Below are 17,831 nucleotides of genomic sequence, written 5' to 3'. Positions count from 1 at the left end.
GACAGAGACAGAGAGAGACAGAGAGACAGAGAGAGAGACAGAGACAGAGAGACAGAGACAGAGAGACAGAGACAGAGAGACAGAGACAGAGAGAGACAGAGAGACAGAGAGAGAGACAGAGACAGAGAGACAGAGACAGAGAGACAGAGACAGAGAGACAGAGACAGAGATAGAGAGACAGAGACAGAGAGACAGAGACAGACAGACAGAAAGAGAGAGACAAAGACAGAAAGACAGAGACAGAGAGAGAGACAGAGACAGAGAAAGACAAAGACAGAGACAGAGAGACAGAGAGAGAGAGACAGACAGACAGACAGGCAGACAGACAGACAGACAGACAGACAGACAGAGAGATCAGTCTTTATTTTTTGCTTTAAAAAAAAAAGCAGCAAACAAAACAATGAGATGTTTGGAAGGCAAACATGCCTTTGCTGTAACAGAGTTTACCCATAACAAAGCCAAAAGATTTGAGGGGCACTCCCTTGCTGACTTCATCTGTGGGCACTATCAGCTTCCAAATGTTGTCATTGAACGTGATATGCACATTTGTTTTTTATTAATCATTTTGACAGTCAAATAAATGCCAACATTTCACCAAGGAGATAGCAAAATTTCAAAACACAGATATAATTGTAATTGATATAATGTCCTATATTTGACCCTGATCTTATTAGCAGAAGATTAAGCCTGATTAATCATTGGGACCCAAAGGAGCAATTTTCTATTGTCATTGGCCTAAGCTAAATTATGGAGGAGCAAGAAAGGACCTCTTCCTCTGCCTTTGTCCTGACTCACCCCTCAGCCCCCACATATTGGGGTTCTTGGACAACACACACACACACACACACACACACACACACACACACACACGAAAGAAAACCCTCAGGTGCGTTTATTCAGGTACTCAACAAAAATTGTACCAGGAAGCACACATTAGGAATGTTTGCATTTAAAAATTCAGAGATCCCTGACTTCAAATAGCTTAAAATCTGGTGAAAAACATGTTCTCGTGTTCAGAGTCATCTTCAAGGCCCTTTGCTCAGTCTCAGACCATGAGCTCTGACTAGGTTTCTCTAACTCCCTAAGCAGACTGGACCCACCTGCTCCATGAGGGTAATGATTTAAGCTGGGTCAGTGAGCTCACTCTAATGCAACTCTTCAGGGACGAGCTGACCTCTTTGTCTTATTTAAAGCCACCTACCTGCTGACCTTCCTGACCCTGCTCACCCTCCTCCTGTACCCTCTACTCCCTCTTATCATGTCCTTTGGCCCAAAGTGCATCACACACACACACACACACACACACACACACACACACACACACACACGGCGGTGGGGAGAAAGATGTACACACAACCAGGTCGTCACACAGAGCAATAGAATAGTGGTGCTGCCAGACAATTGAGCTGAACAGTGGAGTAAGAACTTAAGTCTAAAAACTCAAAAATAGAAAGGAAAGGCCCGATCCTTTGATAATACAGCCTATACTGAGGCCAAAAAAAAAAAAAAAAAAAATGCAACTGCACAAAGAAGTGACAGAGTGGGTGGGGGAATACTCATTTGGAAAGTCTGAATAATAATGGCATGTGCCTTGGAGTCTTTTTTATAACTCTGTCCTTTTCCTAACATGATTCAAAAGCAGTTTATGCCACCCAGAAACTTAATGCACATATTTGCTGACTCAGTGAACATCAGGATAATTGCCCTAGTCATTTTCATCATTGCCCTAAATATCAAGTTCTGCATCCACAATCAATCAACCATTGAATCAAATTCTACATTTAACAAGTATCTTTTCTGCGTCTACCCCTCGCTCCTGTCATCACCACTCTTGTGGGAATCTTCCTCCTCCTGTGTATTGCATGAATCACAGGATCTAGAATGCCATGTGAGACTTAGACACAAACGCCACATCAAGCACCCCGTGTCAAGTGAAACAAGAAACAGGTCCTCCCACAGCCTGGAGAGTTTGGTGAGAGATAAGAAATTAATGTCAAAATAAATAAATAAAATCAAGTTCCAACATAATCCTGCAGTACAAAAAAAAAAAAACTGTGCTACAATCAGCTAATGGCCAAGCTAGAGATAGAAAACTTTACAACTTAATGTAAGAGAACCTTGTGGTTTAAAGTGAACTTAAAAAAAAAAGAAGAAAAAAAAACAGGGTGAGTCTTGGAAATTGACAATTTTCAGTAGATGACTAAATAGAAGATGGGCTGTTCCTGTGGCATGACCCAGGTGAGGAAGCAGTGACCAGGAAGGAGCTATTGAAAGGTGAGTAAACCAGTTTGACAAAGATCTCATTCTGAGGAGTTATGGGGAGGAGCTGGGGCTGCAGAGGGAGGGGTATATAGAGTAGATCTTAGAAGATAAGGCCAAGGAATTTGCATTATAGGCAATGACCACATTGCAGAGTTTTGTATCCCGGAGAAGCCCATTACCACAGTAACTAAAAGCTGTATTCCTCCGTGCCTGATAAGGACAGAAATAATGGTACGTTTTCTTCTATGACTTCAAGGAGTCTCTGCCATGCTTTGAGGGAAAGAATGAGGGAAACAATGTTTATAATTCAACTTCCATTAACTGAGGTGGATTTCATAACTTCATAGTGCTTTAGGGAAGAGTTCAAGGAACAAAATATTGGTGAGCTAGAGCATACGGACTGGAAGTTATTCAGAACATCAAAAAATATTAGAAGTAAAAATGAATCTTGACATTGAGAACTGAACCAAATATACAAGTATCCAAAAAGTGCCTTCTACTTTGCAGTGTCGTTTGTTTTGTTTTGTTAATAATGAGAAGACATCATGGCATCTGGGCAGCACTCTGAAAGCTCAGCAAAAATAAACAGAATCCCCTTGGTGTTCTCCCTGTCATCTGTGATACCAACCACATCTGACCTCATACCATGCTTCAGAAAGGTAACCCCTGACTAGGTAGGCCCCATCCAGGTGAAGATTGTATTGGGAACTTGCTTTTCTGATACTGATTCACACAGGAGTTGGAAATCTTACCAGTTCCTAGCCTGAAAAAGAGTTCAGACTATTTTAATTTAAAAAAAATTTTTTTTAATTAAAAAAAATTTTAAAAAGTCAATGTATGATAGCCCCAGGGCAAACTTTAGCATCCATGGTCATAGTATGAACAAGGACTCAGTCTCCTAAAGAGCAGGGAGGATACAGGCAATAGGGACTAGAATTAGGAAGTATTTACAGAATTTCTTAGAGACAAAAAAGAAAGCAATGACCTTTCTTGACAAGCCTGATTAACCCACAAACAGGGCTTCCCCAAGATAACATAAATCCAAACTTCTCTCCAGAACACAATCTCCCCATTCAGCACTTTCCATTCCAAGTAGCCCCCTACTGGGATTTCCACTGCAGAGAGCAGGGGATCCTAGCTGGACCTACTGTTAGACTTCAGGGTGTGTCTGCTCCTGGAATTGTATTTCCAAATGTAGATCCTACGCACACTTATCACCTCATTAGGGAGCTGCTTCTTGATGACAATCTCATCCTGAAGTGTCTACCATATAAAGCCATGTTTTCCCACTGTGTGCACTGATAAAGCATGTGCCTTCCCTTCCAGGCACTTTTTCCAATGTGTAACAATATGATTACTCGTCAGACACGTAATTCCTGACTCCCACAAGACTGCGGATTCCCTGAGGAGGCTGCACCTGTGAGTCCACTGTGTTAACCTCTGACACAGGCATTGACTTTACACGAATATCCAAAACTGTTAACTGAAGTGATTCTAAATATTTCTAATCTATAGATCATTCTGTATGAACATGCTTTTCTATTTTATAGAGTCTTTATCAGTGCTGGGTGACTTTAATCCCAGCACCCTAGAGACAGAGGCAGGTAGATCTCTGAACTCAAGGGCAGCTTTAGCTATCAAGTAAATTTCAAGCGAGCCAGGGCTACAATAGTAAGACTTGGGAAAAGAAAAGGAAGGAAGGAAGGAAGGAAGGAAGGAAGGAAGGAAGGAAGGAAGGAAGGAAGGAAGGAAGGAAGGAAACTCTTTACCCTTGAAGTGTGGAATTTGTTGCTGGTGAGATGAAGGCTACAAAAAGACATTAACACCACCAAAACACTGGATACCATAGACATGGAAGGACAGTGGATATGTACAATCCTGGTCCAGAATCCACCCAAACATCTGATTTCTCATTGATAAATCTGATTTCAGAAAAAGGTTTGAAGAAATAGCCATATTTGGAAGCTCTTGATCTTCTTACAATTTTCTCTTTTTTTCCTTTCAAAAGAATAAAATCTCTCTTAGATCTTTTATTTCACCTCCATTGGCTGACATTAAAATACTACTTGGGTAAGGTTTTTCTATTAGAATCACACCCACGAACAGTGAATCCTAGTGAATCCTAAGCATGTTACAGTATCAGAATCCCTCTCCAGCAGCTTCCTACCTGCCATAAGTGTTTTCCTCACCTCTCACACACAGTGTTTCCCTGTTTGACAAGGAGACAAATGGAACACTGGGGACAGAGATCAGAGTTAGAGAAAAATCTTTGGTCATGATCAGAAAATGCTCTTGTCATACTCTGCCTTCCTCATACTAACACGGGTACAGAAAATAATAACAGCATTAATTATGAGTTATTATAATTATTTTTAAATTATGGGTACTACTTATGTGTCATGAGTACACTGTGCACACATTACAACTATTAGAAAGTAGCCACCCCACTGAACCAGGAATCTGAGACACAGAGGATTAATTATATTTAGGATTATGCATTTCCAGTAACACTGAAGTTCTGCGTTTTTGTTTGGTTTGACTTTGTTTCTTTAGCTTTTTTGAGACAGGGTTTCTCTGTATAGTCTGGGCTGTACTGACACTCAATCTGTAGATCAGGCTGGCCGTGGGTTCATATCCACCTGTCTCTGCTTGTCACGTGCTGGGACTAAAGGCATGCTCAAAGGTTTTCAGTTTTAAAAGTTAAAACACTCACAATTATGTATGTAATTTCCTATGAATCATCATTCCTCCAAGTGAGTTTTTAAGTTACAACTAAAATCAAGAAAGAAATTAAACCCCAGGATTTAGGGAGTCTTTTACTGTTCCCTACTGTGAGCACTTACTGTGTCAAAGGAAGAAGCAATTTTTCCACAAGAAGATCACCAGCAATCAACAAGAAAAAGGTCAAAGACCAAATTAAAAAAAAAACAAAACAAAACAAAAATGTTTCCAAACATGCAAGATAATGACAATTCCATCATAATGAGTCATTTAAAGTATAAACATATAATACATATGGGTTTTTTTTTTCAGCCTACCAGGTTGATCAAGAAAAAAAAAGTGTAAAAATATGCTGATTGCTCATGAAAAAAAAAAAAAAAAAAACATTGTTGCAAACCTGGTGAAGACAATTTTATCCAAAGCAGATAGTTGCATGCCATTTGACTAGGCACATTTCACAGATTATGAACATATGCAAGATTACAAAGTGTGTGCATGTGCACATTTCTTGGGGAATATATATATGGCACATGCACATGAGTATGCAGGTACACACATTCATGTGTTTATATACAAAAGCCAGAACAAGACATTGTGTGCCTTCCTGCTTCACCTCTTCAGCTTTGAGATAGGGCCTCTCACTGAACCAGACGCTCTCCTTTTTGTCTAGGCTAGCTTACCAACAGCCTTTAGGATCTTTTGACCTCCTCCCCCCAGGGCCATGGTTACAAGCAGGCTGAGCCATGCCCAGCTTTTTATGGTGTTGCTGAGAATTCAAATTTAAATCTTCATGCTTGCTGAGCAAGCCCTCTTACTTGATGACCTAGATCCTCAGTTCTATGTTGTCATAATACCAAAAGATAAGAAATAACCTGAATAACCAGAGTCAGGTGACTAAATCATGCTCCATTATACTAAAGAAGAAGCAGAAGGAAGAGGTGACAGAGGAGGAGGAAGAGGAAGAAAAAAGACGAGGAGGAGGAAGGAGAGAAGAAGAAGGAGGAGGAGGACGAGGAGGAGGAAGAGGAGGAGGAGGGGGAGCACCAGTAGCACCAGCAGCAGCAGCAGCTCAATGTGTGCCCACTCAAGCATATCTCTGAGATACACTGTGAAATGGAGAGAGCAAAGAACTGAGCAACACACATATTGCACAACCATTTGCATAGAAAAACACAGACACAGCATAGTTAACAGCACATTTGGTTAGGAGTCTAGAGTTACTGGTTTGTAAGTCAATGGACTGGTTCTTGGGGCAGGTATTAATACAAAATAAAATATCTCTAGAAGCACAAGCACAAACATAAAACTGATTTAAAAAAAAAAAGTGCCCTCAAAGAGGATAAGTAAAAGGAAGACGCTCCATATAAACTCATCAATACAGTTTGAGTTCTTAACAATCCAATGTATTATTTATTAAAAATGTTTAAATTTAATATGTAGAACCCCTTTCTCCAACACTAAGGTCCACAAGCCCATGTTCACTTAGCCACATATACCCAAGACAGCAAGGCAACTACTTTTAATCTCCAGGGAGAGTGCAATCTCTATCAGAAGTCCAGTTGTAAACTGGCCTCTGAAATTTACAAATTGATGCCTTTTAGCAAAAGTTCTCTTTCCCTATAATGCCAGAGAGAGGGAAAGATCTGCAGAAAGGCTACGAAAGAGCATAAGAGGCTACAGGGTTCACAGAGGCCCTACTGAAGACAAGACCAACGAGCTGGCATGGACTTCCAAGAGTTTTTTGTTCTGTCTTACAAACATCCATGTCTAATCACACTTTTTTCCAAAGTTACTTTTCAAAACATTTGTATAATCCTTAGAGCAAGTTATTTTTATAAACAGTAATTAGAACAATTAATACTGTGCTTTTCTTTTTAAAAATGGAATTTGAATATAAAATTAGTGAGACTCTTCTTTTTATTGGAACAACAGTATGAACTAACCAGCACCCCCAGAGCTCGTGTCTTTAGCTGCCTATGTAGCAGAAGATGGCCTAGTCGGCCATCACTGGGAAGAGAGGCCCCTTGGTCTTGCAAACTTTATATGACCCAGTACAGGAGAATGCCAGGGCCAAGAAGTGGGAGTGGGTAGGTAGGGGAGCAGGGCAGGGACGGGTATAGGGAACTTTCGGGATAGCATTTAAAATGTAAATAAAGAAAATATCTAATAAAAAAAAAAAGAAAGAATTTTCCCAGTCATCTTCACAAAACTAAAGCCAAAGTTTCCAAATTTGGCAAGAGACAAATCATCCCCGTCCAGTGAAGAGTGACGAGGACCCCTTGCCCCAGCCCCTGCATCCACAGCCACCTGTTCTTTGAGGTTCTCATACTGAGTGTTACTCTGCCTCAAGGACACTTGCTTCCCACCCATGTACATCCCAACGCAGCAGTGACACAAACTTCTTTTACCTCCCCAGTGGCCATCCAAGATGAGATGATTCACATGATCAAGACTGTTCCCCAATGAATGAATCAGTAACCAAAGGAAAACAGACATGAAAGGAACAGGACATACTGTGCTTTGCACTTCAGATCAATACCGGTCCAGGATTCTGAATTGCTTTCATAATATCCCAAGGTAAGGAATTTTCTGAATTTTCTTCTCCTCTTTCCCAAGGAGGAACCCCACAGTATGACCCCATACCTGCCTACAAAGACATTTCCACATAGATGAGCTCACTTCCAAGCGAAGTCACCCTCACCCGAGTCTCTTCAAAGGGTCTAGATAAAGAGACCAAGCCTTCTAGGCCACCCAGAATCCCCTGGCCAACAGGAGTAGCTGCCTGAAGGTGCCACGAAACCTGAGATTATTGGTGATGAGGATAAATGGATGTACAGACATGCACAAGTAAAGTATAATTTGCCAGGGCCAATACCACACGTTATCTGAGGAGATGATGACTGTAGCATCAATGACCATGGACACAAAGGACAGCGCATAAAGAACCAGGAATGAGATGAGTGACTTCAGGGCTCTGCTGTGAGCCTGGACGTTGGGGTCTTGCAAGCTGTGGGCATTGTGCTGCATTCTTTGTGAATGCCTTCTGAGAGAATTGATCAACAGCAAAATTGAGATCAGAAAAAGAGAGCAAGGAATTGACATTGTGACAAGTTTCAGAGGCATGAAATAGTCTATTTCCAGCCTTCTGTTCCACTCCTTAAAGGTTGTGTTCCCAGAAAACTTTCTCCTTAAGAATGCCTGATATATAGTGTGGTTTCCCCAAAAGAACAGCAGAGTTACAATGAAGGACACCAAGATAGAGCCCAGCAAGAGCCAGGGCACCAACGCTGGGAATCTCCACTTCAACCACAGGAAGGCAGGATGGGAGAAGTTAGCAATCTTGATACAGAACAGGACACTGAGCCAGGTGCCAAACCAGAAAGTGGCTGAGTTCAAGAAGTCCCAGTGAAGGCTAATGAGCTGCCGGGCAAGGCTCCTGGAGTACTCAACCAGATGGAGAAAGTAGAAGAAACTGTTCACCAGCCCAACACACTGCTGGAAGAATCGGGAGGTGCCCAAACTGAAGAGGATCATGTCCGAGGGGAGCAGCCTACCGCGCAGTAGCCATTCCCTGCTCAGCATCAGCACAATGAAGCCGTTGGCCAGGATCCCCAGGAAACAGAGCAGAACAAAGATCAACATGAAGAAAACTGATAGTGTTGGTAGCATTTCAGTCCCTCCTCCTGTCACCACTGGTTGCCTTGGTTCCTGGCCTCCTCCCTGTCCCTATCCACAGCCCCTGACACTCCCTTCTGGAGACAGGAGATAAATGGCTGGATTCTGCGTGTGAGCGGGAACTTCAATGTGAAAGATGCTCAGGCAATACATAAGTGTGCTTTTGGCTCAGATATGATGCAAATATTTCCTGGGCTCAGGTACCATGGGGCAGCAGCTGCTCATGATTTGCCTTCTCTGATTTTGCCTACATGCTGCCATGCTTGCAATAGCATCAGTGGGGAAGGTATTTTAGTTTTGGTAACTGAGTTCCATCATTCTTTTCCCATCATTGGATTATGTGACCGCTTACTTGTCTCTTCCTATTAGGTGTCAGTAGGTAAGTAGGTAGGTAAGTAGGTAGGTAGGTAGGTAGGTAGGTAGGTAGGTAGGTAGGTAGGTAGGTAGGTAGGTTGGTAGGTAGGTAGGTAGGTAGGTAAGTATATATGTACATACATAGATGCATAGATATCTGGCACAAGGAGATACCTAGGAAAAATTATGACACTAAAGAAGTCTTTCTTATCTGAGTTTCCCTGCCATACATCTACCCCCACTCATGAATAGCCATTCCTAATTAATACCTAGGTCTTCCTTTCTACCCAAATCTCTACGTAAATCCCCTATGGCTTCTATGGATTAAGTAATTTATAACCATCTAAACTGCTCTTTTTCCAATGAAAGAACATATTTCCTTGTGGCTGTAGGACTGAGTGCCTAGGTTTCCTACGTGGATATTTGTTGAAACACACAGGCTATCATCAATATTTACCATGTAGTCATATTTAAATATGGCCACTACCTTATTTCATTAGACCAGCAGAGGGAGGCATGAGCAAGATAGAAACAACACAATCCTAGGAATGTCAATCTATCCTTCTTTGCCTGTGTTATTGACTAGAAGCACAAAGCGCTGTTACAGGATACACAACATGTTGGAATCCTTTGACTCACAGCTCTTATCCACTTGAAAAGTGAGGGATCACATAGTCACAAAAGTCTGGGTTGGTATTCATGAAGGCCACCTTAGATTTGTCTACCACAAAGACACTTGAGAGTCCCACACCTACTAGCACAAACATCATTAAAGGGGACCCTACTGGAGCAGGTTGAAAAGTAAAACCATCTTAACATATCTGTCATCTCAGAGAGTTACTTTTTCAATTACTTTTATGTGTGACAAGGACACATAAGATCTACTCTTTCAGCAAGAGGCAAGTGTATACTCTGGTATGACAAGCTGCTGTCTGTCACACAGCTGTACATTCAGCCTCCAGGACTGACTTGTTAGCTGAATTTTTGTACTCCATGACCAACATCTTTCCAGTCATCCCCTTATCCTAGATCCCTAGTAACATCACTGTGATTTTGATTTATTTTGGTTATTTTAGGTCCCACAAGTAAAGTCATTCAGTGTGTGTTTTTCTGTCTAGAATTCTTTGCTTAGCTTAATGTGTTCTAGAACATAATGCTCATTTGTGTTGTTTCACATAGTATGTCATTATTTAAGGCATATATATATATATATATATATATATATATATATATAGGTTTTTTGAGACAGGGTTTCTCTGTATAGCCCTGGCTGTCCTGGAACTCATTTTGTACACCAGGCTGGCCTCAAACTCAGAAATCTGCCTGCCTCTGCCTTCCAAGTGCTGGGATTAAAGGCATGCGCCACCACACCTGGCTCCTGAATAATATTTTATACTGGTTATATATCTTGTTTCTTCACTCATTTACATATTAATGCTTTCTTAGGTTGCCTCCATGTCTTGGCTACTGTAACTGATATTGTAATGGACATGGAAATGCTGATGTCTCTGATTTATGATTTTATTTCTTTTGGGTATTTGCTGTTCTGGTTTGAATATGCTTTCCACACCAAAACTCATGCTGAACATTGGTTCCAGTGTAGCCATATTAAAAGTTCTCATGTTGAGAACTTTCAGTGGTGAGAGTTCATTAAGAGAGGTTTGTCTTCAAGTACATTCACTCTCTTGTAGGACAAGATTGGTTTCCTTGAACAACTGGAGTGATGGCAGTGTCTCTCTGGCCTTTTGATGTGGGACTTCTTCTGCATCCAGCCACTTTCCTCACATGACACCTTCCTTTACTAGAAGCTCAGCAAACACCACTGCCATAATCCTGAGCTTCTAAACTCTGAGTAGGAATAAACCATTCTCTTTAGAAACCTCTCAACCAAAAGTATTTTGTTAGAGTGACAGAAAAGAAACTAAGATATAACATACACCCAGAAATGGGACTGTTGAATAATAAATTAATAGTTCTCTCTCTCTCTCTCTCTCTCTCTCTCTCTCTCTCTCTCTCTCTCTCTCTCTCTCTCCCTCTCCCCCTCCCTCTCTCTCCCCCTTCCCCTCCTCTCCCTCTCCCTCCCTCTCCCTCTTCCCCTCCCCTCCCCCTTTTCCTTCTCTAGTAAACATCAATATTATTTCCCAAACTGCCTATACCAATTTACATTTCAACCAGTACATACAGGAACTTGTTTTCTCTGCCTCCTCCCCACCATTTATCTCCTTTTGGTAAGCACTAACAGGTATGAGGTAATGCTTCTCCACGGTTTGATTTGCATTTCTCTGAAGTCGATGGTGCTGAGCCCATTTCATACATTTCTTGTCTGTTTGTATGCCGCTTTTGAAAACTATCATCATCTCAGCTCCTTTGCTCACATTTAAATCAGGTTGTTTGGGGATGATTTTGCTATTGAGCTGTATAATTCCCTTACAATTTTCTTCTTTCTTAGTGAAGAAACCATTCTTCCCACGTTGCATATTCTTGGCACCCGAGTCAAAGTTCAGTTGCCTGCTTGTGTGCAAAGTTGAGACTGAGCTCTGTGTTGTGTCTCGTTGATCTGTATATCTGGTTTTATCACAGAACCATGTTGTTTGCATTCTTTTGGTCTGTTTACTGGAAATTTACTGTGTTCCCTCTGTTTTGTATTTCTTTGATCTTCCTTGTCCCATATAACCTTGTGTGTAATGTTTGTATGCCTGAAAGAATAATTATCTTTACCACTGATAATATACTGATTGCTTCCTTTATTGTACATGGGCTTTTTAATCTGATATAACCCTCCTTCTCTGTTTTGATTTTCCTTCTCTGTATTTTCTGTGTGATATCACAAAGCTCAGTGTCCATATCAGTGTCAGGAAGTGTTCACTTGTCTTCACTTCTTATAGTTTTATGATTTAAGATCTTAGGTTTGAGTGTTCAACCTATTTTAAGCAAGTTTGTGTATCAGGTAATATAAGGGTCTGGCTTCATTTTTCTACCTATGTATATCTAGTTTCCCCCATTTCCCCCAGAATCATTTATTGAGGAAACCATCTTTTCCCCACTGCATATTCTTGGCATTCTAGTCAAAATTCAGTTGACCACATTTGGGTAAACTTGAGTCTGATCTCTCTGCAGTGTCTCATTATCTATATGTCTGGTTTTCAGTACCATATTTTATACATTCCTTTGGAATGGTTATTGAAACATTGTTATACTTCTTTTAATGTTGCATTTCCTTTATATTTTTTATGTTCACAAAATCTTAGGTGTGAATTCTGCATAATCAAAGAAGCAATTATCTTTCACAGATTCTACAAACTTGAGTTTTGAAGAACCCAAACAAAAATTAACAATGAAAAACCAAGCCAGACACAGTGACTAATACCTGTTATCCCAGCACTTTAGAGTTAGAGGCAGGAGGATTAGGAGTTCATAATCACCCACAGCTATACAGTAAGTTCAAAGTCAGCTTGAGCTACAAGAGACCCTGTGTCAAAAAACAAAAACAAAATGTTAAGATCTGAGCAGGTATGAAGTCACAGGCTAGATGGGACATTACTCTCTAGATATGAGGAGGACAATGTTGGCTCCAGTTCCAGATGACGTAATGTCTTTGGCCTCAGGGCAAAGGGACCACGGAATTCTGGGCACCTCCATCAGCTGAGATTGGGGTTGGTGAAAACTGCAGGAAACCTCAGTGGAAAGAGCTTCAGGCATCTCTGATGGCTAAAGGCTGCTAGGATAAGCAATGAAGGTCATGAAGGAAACTACTTTCCACTTTCCCCTTGTGCCAGCAACCTTTCTCCCACCTTGCGCTGTCATGATCACTGGCAAAGGTCGCACACATTAGATGCTCCCTATCCCTCTCTGGGTAGCCATCCTAGCTTTTTACCTCTGGTGCAAAGTCGAAGCTTATATTCTGGAGCTCTCCCAGAACAATTGTTATCAGTAGGAAGTTACTACTGTTTTGTGAGAAGGCATGGATTATGATCCTTAGTCTGCCATCTTGTTCCAAAAATATTTTCTGGAGAAAAACATATTCAAGTTAATTTATATTAAGTATTTTCTATTTAATACTTCAAATGTGTTTTAATTTGTCTGTTTCTTCTTTTTTAGCATTCAAATATTCTTTTAGAATAAGATTTTATTATGAAAGAGTCACCTTAGAAAATGAGTCCAACTAATAATCTGAAAATTGTTATCCCATAGCATAATATCACTTGTGCACATCCGTATGCTTTCGAGCATCTCTAGATTACTTAAAACGAATAGTTCCCTGAAAATACTGCATCAGTAGAGTGCTACATTTGTTTTAGGTAATAATGACAAGAAAAAAGTCTTTACATGTTCATTACAGACACAGTTTTTGCTGTGTTTTTCCGTTGCTATTGGTCGAATCCATCAATGCACAACCTGGAGCCATAGGTCACATCTTCTGCTGTTGAAAGTTGGTAATCTACAATAAAACAAGCAATTCCACGGAAGTCATCTGGATATGCACTTTTATTTGTATCACGTTTCTTACATTGTTTTTTCATTTATTTGGTTACCTACTAAGTAACATATGTATAGAAGGTATGATTCGGGGGTGTCAACCTAGAGCCATGCACACGCTAAGGAAGCAGTCTAGCACTAAGCTACATCCCTCAGACTCATACAATATTCTTAAGTACTTTCACTTGCTGCCACGATTCTGGTTCCTGAGCCTACAGTAGTTGACCAGCCATGCAGACCTTAGGTTTTTATGGAAAATAAAGTCCTATAGAATGTTAGTGGCAATAAGCAAGCAATAAATATTTATTAGCTCATTGAAGAAAATTAAAAAATGCTCCTGGAGATTGCTGGAAAGTTAAAGTTGCTCTTTCTACTTACAGAGAGGATAAGGAGAGGGTTAGGTGAAATTTTCTCAAGACAGTATGTATAAGCTGAGAGGACCAGGAAAGCGGAGCCTTGCTCTCTACCAATGTTCGTTCTTCTAATCTTATGTAATTGTAACTATATTCATCCTCTCTCACTATTATTTTAAACTTGATTCCAAGAGAGAGTATGAGCCAAAGCAGAATGCACAGGCTTTCTTCTCATTCTGATCACATAGTGTATCAGAAGATCACCTCAAGTAATAAAGCAGCCTTTGAGACATTCATCCCAATATTTAAATTCTAGGTACCAAGGTAGCAGCAGCTTCAGCTCCTCTGAGATGGACTGATGCTAAGGGACAACAGAGAAGGGACCAAAAGAACCAACTGGCACCAGTACCAAGAATCTGACATTTTGCTTCCCACACCTGGAAACTGATTTATATAGCTTTCACCTTCCTGGGCTTCTTTCACATATAGGAAGAATTCCTATTGGACCTTTCTGCAGTGGATATCCAGTTTTCTCAGCATAATTTATTGAGAAAGCTGTCATGACCACATTGGATATCCCTGACTACAAGGAATGAGCCAGCCCACATCAGTCATTGAGAAAAATGCACCACAGATTTGCTCACAAGCCAGTCTTATGTTCAGTTCAGTTGAACGTATCTATGTAAACTTATATCTGTGTTCTCCACAATCTAGCCAATCATCCTGTGTCTTACCCTAAGTCTTAGCCTGGGTTCCTATTCCTGTCATTAACATGACCAAAGAAAGCAACTTGGGGTGAAAGTGCTATATTTGGCTTAAGGGTTACAATCCATCACTGAGCAAAGTGAGTGCAAAAACTCAAGGCAGAGACCAGGGAAGGAGCTGCTTACTGGCTTCCTTGATATAGCTTGCTCAGTCTGCTTTCTTATGCTATTTAGGACTACTTAGCATCAGTCTCCATGGGATGGAGACATCAATCATTAATCGAGGAACTGCACTGAGACCTTGACTTTAGGCCAGTGTTATGGGCACATTTTCTCAGTTGAAGTTTCCTCTTCCCAGATGACCCTGGTTTGTGTTGAGTTAACAAAAACTAACCAGCACTCCCTCTATGTCCTTCTGACAAAGCAAGACCCCAAATCTGTTATGACTCCCAAATGAAGGCATAACACACTAAACATTGTTGATATCATGATGGAAACTCCTGATCCCCACAAGTTTTGAGGTAAAAGAAAAGAATTCCTTGACTCCATAAACTACAAGATGAAACTCAGTAGAGTTTCATCAATTATTTAATCTATACAAAATATTCTCTCCATAACCATCTCAGCATTTTCAGGCCTACTTGTTTGTTTGTTCATTTGTTTGTTTTATTAAAGGGCTTCAGAAGCGTTTGGATAAGTTTTTGTGCACGTACTTTGAAAGTATGAAAAGGCCAAAGTGGAGGAAATTTCATGAAATCAAGTATTTTTCTCCTCATAGAAATTTCAATGTTTAGTATCATATAGCTAAAAGGCAGCATCAATAAATTTATGTTGGTCCTGGGAAGGAATTTGGATAGGATTTTAGTATAACTGAAATTCACTTGAGGGTTTAAAATAAGGAATGACTGATCAAATTTATCTTTTTAAGTAGATCCCCTGGACAGTATGTCACTATCAGATCTATGGTGGGTTAGAGTGGAAAAAAACAGTCAGAAAAAACAGTCAGAGGAAATACTCTGGGCTGTACAAGCTGATCAGGGCTTCTCCTCGGGTAGCAACCCAAGGGGAGCAATGCCATAGCAAGGTAAGATGCTGGTGTATTATGAAAGTAGAGCTGATATAAATATTCTGATGAATAGAACTAAGAAACAGGAAAAAAAAATGTGCCACCGATTCTCAAGTGTCAACTTGAGTCACTGGAGAGACTTTCACAGAGTCATTTTCTGGGATGAGGAGGAACTGAAGAACATGTCTGTGGGTGGAAATCTGTTTTGGTCGTGTAACACTTGAGATGCTTGTTAGATATCGAAGTTGAGACATGAGCTAGACAATTGAAATGTAAGTCTGGAACTCAGCAAGCAGCAGAGGCTGGAGTAACAGGTTTGGAGACTCAACACTTACATAGTATTTAAAGTTATTAAACTGGATGAGATCATCTGAGCAAAGCATGTTGGTAGAGACTGTAAAGGGGGCTGGAGTAAGCGTTATACCTTCAGCTCTTAGAAGCTGAAATCCCCAGGATTCAACTGGGCCGAAACTAATATTAGAGAACTTCCTCCATCCTGAGCTTATACTGAGAACAAAGGAAAGAGGACACAGAAAGGTGGGGGTGGCAGTACTGAAGTGGAAATTGTACCTAAGAATTTCTATCCTGGGTCCTATGGTGATCTACACCCAGAGATTATAGGCTATGCTCTCTGGGATGATATCTCGAAAGAACATGTGGCTAACATGTATAATGTTTGAGTAACCCGCAGCTTCCGAAAAAGTCAATGCTGACAATTTTATTGTTTTTTTTTTTTTAAAAAAAGGCCTGCTTATTAGCCATCTAATCTACAAAATCATTTCATTGCATGTTTTTGAGACAAAAGATCAGGCATCTTGGTATAAAGATTAAGATAGTCTCTTTGGAGAAAAAAAAAAGTCAGCAATGTGATAATCGATAAAAATAATAACTACAAAACTTTACTTGTGATTGCTATGCCTCCTCCTGCCCTATTTGAACTGTTTTAAATATATTAATATTTTCATTTTCATAAAAACTCAGTAAGTTTCAAAAATAGTGCTAAGGTGGTTCCAAAAACTCAAAATGGGCCATGACTCTTAATGCAAGAACTACAGCTATAAAATTCTCAGAAGAAACCATAAGAGCATTTCTTCATGATCTGGATAAAACAAAGTATTCTTGGAGATAACACTGAATTATAAATGTCTAAAGAGAAAAAGAAATTGAACTTAATCAAACCTAAAAATATTTTTGCTATCATAACCTGAAATATAACCACATAATGATAGAAAATATTTACAAGTCACAAATCTGAGAAGAAATTTGTATCCAAAAATGTAGAGCTTTTAAAATTCAGCTATAAGAAAAAAGTACTGAAATTAGGGATCAGAAGTTGGTAGGAAGAGGAGGAAAAAAAGATGAGATGGAGTGAAAAACAGAGACTATGAAAGGATAAATATGAGCAGAATCTATCATACATATTTGACAAAGAATATATTCATTAATATGTTTGAATAGAAATTTGTCCAAAGAAAAGACAGAAAATGGCCAATAAACACAGAAGTCAGCAGTGGATGTTTTTACTGTCATAAACTAAACATTAATTATTAACTGTAGTTCATGTATGATTATGTTTCTCAAGTCTAGACTTAGCAGTTACACCTGCAGTATCCTAGGCACTTCAAACATCATGGGACCACGTTTGTAGGAACAGATACAATTAATTCTTCAAATAGATCACTGTGAACTTGCCTACCTTTAATACACACCAAAATCTCTCAGCTCTGAACTTTCCACATCCCATTTTGCTTTCTGCCAACCCTCTCCTTATTCCATGTGGATTTAAGGATGTTCCCTATGGCCATATCACCCTAAATCCACCAGGTCTCTTCAAGAATGCCATCACGATGCCCCGTCATTGTTCAGGTATGGGCTATTACACAGAGTGTTTTAACTCAGGATAGAGCTACTCTGTCAATAATGCACAGCTGACCTAAGTCATTTACACATTGAAAGAAGGATTTTATTTTCCTTAGGAGATGAAAAGAGGAAGCCAGAAAGTCATACTTAGTCTAGCCTGAAGTAAATCAAATATGCAACTGTGGCTATCTATAAGGACCATGGGGAAGGAACTAGTGGCTTTTAGGCAGACAAGAACTAGCAGAAACAAGCCGGGCATGGTAGCGCATGCCTTTAATCCCAGCACTCGGGAGGCAGAGGCAGGCGGATTTCTGAGTTCGAGGCTAGCCTGGTCTACAAAGTGAGTTCCAGGACAGCCAG

At 40.2% G+C, this 17,831-nt stretch overlaps 1 protein-coding gene across 1 annotated transcript; it reads right to left on the bottom strand.

The window, feature by feature from the left end:
- Window positions 1–7,722: 7,722 nt before the first annotated feature.
- LOC110317439 (taste receptor type 2 member 41) lies at window positions 7,723–8,652 on the bottom strand. Its single transcript, XM_021191907.1, has one exon. It carries the CDS (start codon window positions 8,650–8,652, stop codon window positions 7,726–7,728), a length of 927 nt encoding a protein of 308 aa, XP_021047566.1. The 3' UTR covers window positions 7,723–7,725.
- Window positions 8,653–17,831: the final 9,179 nt, after the last annotated feature.

This window comes from Mus pahari, chromosome 2 (genome assembly GCF_900095145.1).
Source record: "Mus pahari chromosome 2, PAHARI_EIJ_v1.1, whole genome shotgun sequence".
Classification (NCBI taxonomy): domain Eukaryota; kingdom Metazoa; phylum Chordata; class Mammalia; order Rodentia; family Muridae; genus Mus; species Mus pahari.
The sequence above is the reverse complement of the archived record's forward strand: the minus strand, read 5'-3'. Positions and strand labels throughout refer to the sequence as shown.

What these genes read in the sequence shown, in the direction of transcription:
- LOC110317439 (XM_021191907.1), bottom strand. Translation starts at nt 8,652, where the DNA reads ATGCTACCAACACTATCAGTTTTCTTCATGTTGATCTTTGTTCTGCTC.